This window comes from Trypanosoma cruzi, genomic scaffold, assembly GCF_000209065.1.
Source record: "Trypanosoma cruzi strain CL Brener 1047053513747 genomic scaffold, whole genome shotgun sequence".
In the NCBI taxonomy this organism is placed as follows: domain Eukaryota; phylum Euglenozoa; class Kinetoplastea; order Trypanosomatida; family Trypanosomatidae; genus Trypanosoma; species Trypanosoma cruzi.
The window spans coordinates 5,213-10,482 of NW_001849084.1; the positions used below are offsets into that span (position 1 = coordinate 5,213).

Consider the following 5,270-nt stretch of genomic DNA (forward strand, 5'->3'; position numbering starts at 1 on the left):
GCACCGCCTCTCTCTTCCCTCCCTCCATTCCCCAGTCTCCTGCAGACACAAGAACTGCGCGGCGGCGGCGTGATTACAAACCGGACGTCTGAAGGTCAACCGACCGCAGAGTCGATGTGGGTCCTTGTCCCCCGTGGCTGAGTGCCGCCACCGTGCTTCTTTATTCGTCTTTTTTGCCCTTGTGCATGCCGTGCGCGCATGATGCCGCTCTTTGTTCTGCAATGCCGACCCACGTGAGCGAGAAACGACGCTTTGACTACTGGCAACTGACGCACTCACCGCCCCTTTTCTGCGCCACCACCACCACCACGTTCACGGACGCGCTCGATGGCTGGCGGTTGCAACAATGCCACGTGTATCTGCCTCGGCTTTTGTGTGTTGTCCACGGCATCGGGGCCGTCATGTGTTGGAGGCATTTGGTGAGAAGGGCGGTGCCAATGGTCATTTGCCTCTTTGCCGGGGTCCCGCCACTCTGCACGGCGGTTGTGTGGAGTTGCGCGGGCGGTGGGAGGCCGATGGCATCACTGGGCTGACTGCGTCTGCGCGTCTTTGTGTCGCTGGCTGTGATGTGATGTGGAATGTCTGTGGCCGGATGCCGCTGCGTGCTGCTGTGTCTGGCTACTGTTGTTGCTGCCTCTTTCTTGTTTTACCTTGCAGATAGAGATACTGTGGCTTGACCACCACAACTATCGTTTCAAGGTTTTAGTAATTACTCGCAGCAGTAGGATTAGTATTAGTAGAAGTAGTAGTGGGATAACGATCTGGCGGAATCGGGTCACTGTATTTGAAATCTGTAGGAAGGGATTTGCGGAGCAGGAGGCACGGTCGACGAGGCGAGTGCGACACACCACGACAGCCCTGTTGATACCTGTTTGGGTTGGTGGATGTGGTCTGCGGCGGGTGCGTGTCCGCACAGCCGGCACCGCGTGCGGCGCAGGGCCATTGCGGCTGTGCGTGTGGCGGTGCTGCTTTTGGTGTTGGCGCTGGTGTCGTTGGCGGCGTGGATGCCCGCGGTGGATGCGGTGCCTTTGCGACTGCGGGGCGGCACGGTGGAGAGAGCCATCACGGTGGGCCGCGCTGTGGACACGGTGCTGATGGACGGCGTGTGCATCACGAACGGCGTGGCTGTGGTGCTCGACGTTGCGGCGATGCTTCCCGGCGCGCTGCGCATCGAATTGAGGGACTGCGTGTGCGACGGCGGTGCGCAGATATACGTGCGGGGCTACAGCGGCGAGCCGGCGACTGAGCGGAGCCTGGAGGTGAGCGTGAGCGGGCTGTCCGGGAGCTACTGCTCGCTCGTGTTTGTGCACAACCTGCCGGCACACACGAACGTGACGGTCCGTGACTCGACGATTGTGACGCCGGGGCCGATGCGCTACTCCCAACTGAGCGGGCTGACGGACGCGGTGGCGTCGCCGCTTGTGCTGCACGCGACGTCGCTGTTGCAGACGCAGCTGCGTGTGAGCAACACTGTGCTGAGGTCGTCGCAGGCGGGCGGGTCGGCGGTGTACGTTGGCGGCGGTGTGGAACTGCTGTCGAGCGCTGTGGTGCTTGACGGCGTGTCGCTGGAGGCGTCGGGCGGTCCGACCGCGTCCGCGATGCATGTGTCGTCCTCGTCGCGTCTCAGTCTGCGTAACCACTCGGTGTTCTCCGTGACGAACGTGTCGGTTGTGAGCAGCGGCGGCGGCATTGTGCTTGGCGAGCGCCTCGCGGTGTTTGAGTCTGTGCTGCGCTTCGTGGGCGTTGAGGGGTCTGTCGCGTCGTCCTCGTTGGTACGCTGCGACGGTGGGACGGTCGGTGCCGGCGGGTGGCTGGACATGCACGAAGTGTGGGCAGTGGGCGAGGCGTCGACTGTGGCGTCGCTGTCAGGGGTGACGCTGGGCGGCGGCGCCGTGTCGATTGCTCGCTGCGCTGCCACCGGCGCGACGCTTGTCTCCGGGCCGACGATCACGAGCGGCGCTGTGTCCGTGCAGTGCAACCGTGCCGGCGGCCGCGTGCTGCAGAGCAGCGGCGACTACCGCCTGGCCGGACTGCCCTCCGTGAGCGTGGTGCCGTGCGACGGCTGTGCGGCCGCGCTGGCGTGCTTCGATGCGCTGACGGCGTCGTTCTCCGAGTGCGTGTGCAACTGTCGTGCCGGCGGTGTGGGCGAGGCGTGCCTGCCGTTCGACGTGCCGGCTGCGAGGGCCGGCGGCGGCGGTGGCGGTGCGCAGGACTGCGTGACTGGCGTGACGCTGACGGAGTCCGTGACGGTTGGCGGCGGTCAGGCGACGGCGTGCTTCGACTCGGTGGTGTTCAGCGGACCGATCACTGTGGCGGTGGACCTGCGCTCGATGGACGTGTTCGCTGACGCGCTGAACGTGACGCTGCGCCACTGTGTGCTTGTGGGCGGCGCGCAGCTGCGGATTGGCGGCCTCAGCGAGAGCACAGCGCACCTGGTGCCGCACGCCCTCGTCAACATGACGAATGTGACTTCACTGGAGGGCACGATCGTGCTGCAGGGCGCGATGCCGCTGAACTCGAGTGTGCTGCTGGCGAACTCGACCCTGCGCGCGACGGTTGGCGGGTCGCATTACGTGCCGACGACTCCTGGCCACGAGAAATCCCGGTACGGCCCCGCGCTTGTTCTGGACGGCGTCCGTCTTCTGTCGACGTGTTTTGTCATGACGCGGTCGAAGCTGGTGTGTGGCGGGGGTTCGTGCGCTGCGATACTTGTGGAGCGCGGCCTCGGTGTGAACCTGTCCAGCGTCTTCTACATGGACAACTGCGCTGTCAATTCGCAGATGCACGTGATGTACGCTATTGCGTCGGGCCTGCGTGTTAGCGGCGGCTCCGTGTTCTCCATACAGAACAGCTCGTGGAGTGCGCCGAGTACCGAATACTACAAAGGCGCGTGTGTGTTTGGGGACGTTGTGGTGGCTGGCGGCAGCGTGCTGCAGGTTGTGTCCAGTGTGTTCCATCTCGGCTTTGCCATGGTCATGGCAACCACGCTGACTGTGACTGGCGGCAGCTGGCTGGTGCACCGCGACAACGAGTTCCGCACCGCCTACGTTGTGCACGTGGAAAGCGAGAATGGCGTGGCATTCCGTGATCAGAGTGTGTGGTCGATACTTCACAACGACTTTGGTTACGGCTCCTATTCGTCGATCACTGCATACATGACAAGTTTTTGGTCACCACCATCCGACTCGCGCCCGATCATCTACGGCACGTGCAACGAGGTAACGAGATCTCCTGTGACGAATTACAGAAGCGAGCTCAATATTAGGACACCCGTGACGGCATTGGACTGTGGCACGTGTACCGTGGACGCCGTGTGCTTTGCTGCGAGGACGAGCGGCATCAGCGGCTGTGGGTGTGTGTGCGCTGCTGGCGGCTACGGTGACACTTGTCTGCCAGCTGCGGTTCCGGACGGCCTTGGACCGTTCCCGCTTTCAGATACGGACGATACGGAGGTCCGCTGCGTTTACGGTGGCAGCATCAGCTCCGTGGACTATCCTGATCCCGGTTTGCGTGGCCTGTGCTTTGTCAAGGTGACCTTCACCGCCGCGATTGTGCTGGACCTGTGGAGCTTCGACGCGCCAGGAAAGACACTCAACATCACGCTGCTGCAGTGCGTCCTCATGGGCCTGTCGATCAAGGGGAGTGGTGCGAGCGTGCACTTGAGCGTGACATCCTCGATGCTGGATTCCGGTGAGTTGGAGTTTGAGGATGATTTTGGCGCGAGTTCCCAGATACTGGTGGCGGGCAGTAAGCTCTTGTCAGCGTCGAGCCATGCCATTCACTTTCCAAGGTTTACTTTGGGTGCGAACTCGACGCTGCTGCTGCTCGACAACAACATGGAGGGGGAGAGTTTCGCAGTTTATTTCCCCGTTCCTGTTGTTGTTGATGGGGGCGGGATCATTATTAAGGGAAATACGCTGAAGTCAACAAAGAGGGATTACAGCTCGGAGTCTGCCGTTTATCATAAAGATGTTGAATTAAAGAACGGCGGTCACATTGACGTCGAGAACAACACGATGAGCGCAGCCAGCGGCATTTATTTTCAGTTTTTGGTTTTTGTGAGCTCCGCGGGGCTGCTGAGAGTGGCGGACTGCACCTTCACTGGCAGCACGGAGGTATTCAATTCTGCTCTGGTGCAGTTGAGCGACTCGGTTACTCTTCAGGGTGGTGCGCAGTGGCGTGTGGAGGGCAACAACGTGAGCGCAGCCTCACTATTGAGTATGACGTTTTCCTGGTACACTATTGGACTGTCGGGCAGCGGCACCACCGTGTCGCTTGCACACAACCGTCAGGCGGACTCGAGTAGTGATTTTGCGAGAATTACTTCATCGAACTCGAATGTGGCGTCACCCGCGCGTTTTGTGGTTGGGTGCAACATGCAGGGCGAGAAGGAGGTGTCGTACGACGGCGTGTTTCCGGAGGACGTGGTGGTGTTCGGGTGCGGCACATGCAACGACGACGCGGCGTGCTACATGCCCGGTACGGAGTCGGTGGACCGCAGCTCGTGCTCGTGCAGCTGCAAGGGCGGATGGCATGGCGCGTCGTGTCTTCCCTTTGCGGTGCCCGACACGGTTGTGCCGCCCTTACCGGAGAGAGCCGTGGACGGCGACACGAGCTGCGTGGTGAACCAGACGCTGACGAGCCTCGCGCTGAACATGTGGAAGACGCACCACTGCTACGTGGGTGTGACATTCAGCGGCGTGGGTGCATTGCTGACGCTCTCCCTCAACAGTATGCCGCTGCATCTCCCCATCAACATCACGCTCACTGGGTGCACATTTCGTGACGGAGCCGCGCTGCAGTTTGTTGGGGGCACTGAGGTGGCCGAGTCAGCCGGCGTCCTGATCCGCGTGAGCCAGACGGTGATGCGGTCCTCCGTTGTTCTATTTAGGCGTGCCCTCCCGCAGCACTGCGACATCGCCGTCACTGAAGTCGACGCGGAGCAGTTGCCGAATTCTGTGAACCGCATGTTGATCGTCGTGAAGCTGGACGACGTTGTGTTGAGTGCGTCCTCGCTGTTGGTCAGCAACGTCAAGGCGCGTGCTTTGGGCTACGGTGGATATGGTTTGTACTCGATGGGGACGCTGACGCTGGTGGGCGGCAGCTCGCTGTACACGCGGTACTGCAGCTTTCATAAATACAAATACATGTTGTACATGTATAGGCTCATTGCCAGTGATCGCTCCGTTTTTGCGCTGCTCAACAATACGATGGCCACCGGGACAAGATTCCTTTATCAGTACCAAGACCTCACCGTGTCGAATCACAGC

General features: G+C 61.3%; 1 protein-coding gene and 2 non-coding genes across 3 annotated transcripts, besides 1 other annotated feature; all 3 read left to right on the top strand.

Annotated features, from left to right (window-relative positions):
• Positions 1 to 5,270: a sequence feature (areas not merged during assembly with more than two copies in the genome that could not be assigned to a particular haplotype).
• On the top strand, positions 65 to 144 carry Tc00.1047053509397.10. Its single transcript, XR_008255610.1, has one exon. It is a non-coding gene; the product is annotated as a C/D small nucleolar RNA (snoRNA), TB8C3C2 (small nucleolar RNA).
• Tc00.1047053509397.20 lies at positions 196 to 271 on the top strand. The gene has a single exon (XR_008255611.1). It is a non-coding gene; the product is annotated as a C/D small nucleolar RNA (snoRNA), TB8C3C3 (small nucleolar RNA).
• Positions 885 to 5,270, top strand: Tc00.1047053509397.9 (dispersed gene family protein 1 (DGF-1), putative; the record flags this gene model as incomplete). The annotated part of the gene is made up of 1 exon (XM_799018.1): positions 885 to 5,270. A coding segment is annotated over one exon (4,386 nt), but the record flags the coding sequence as incomplete, so codon positions are not given.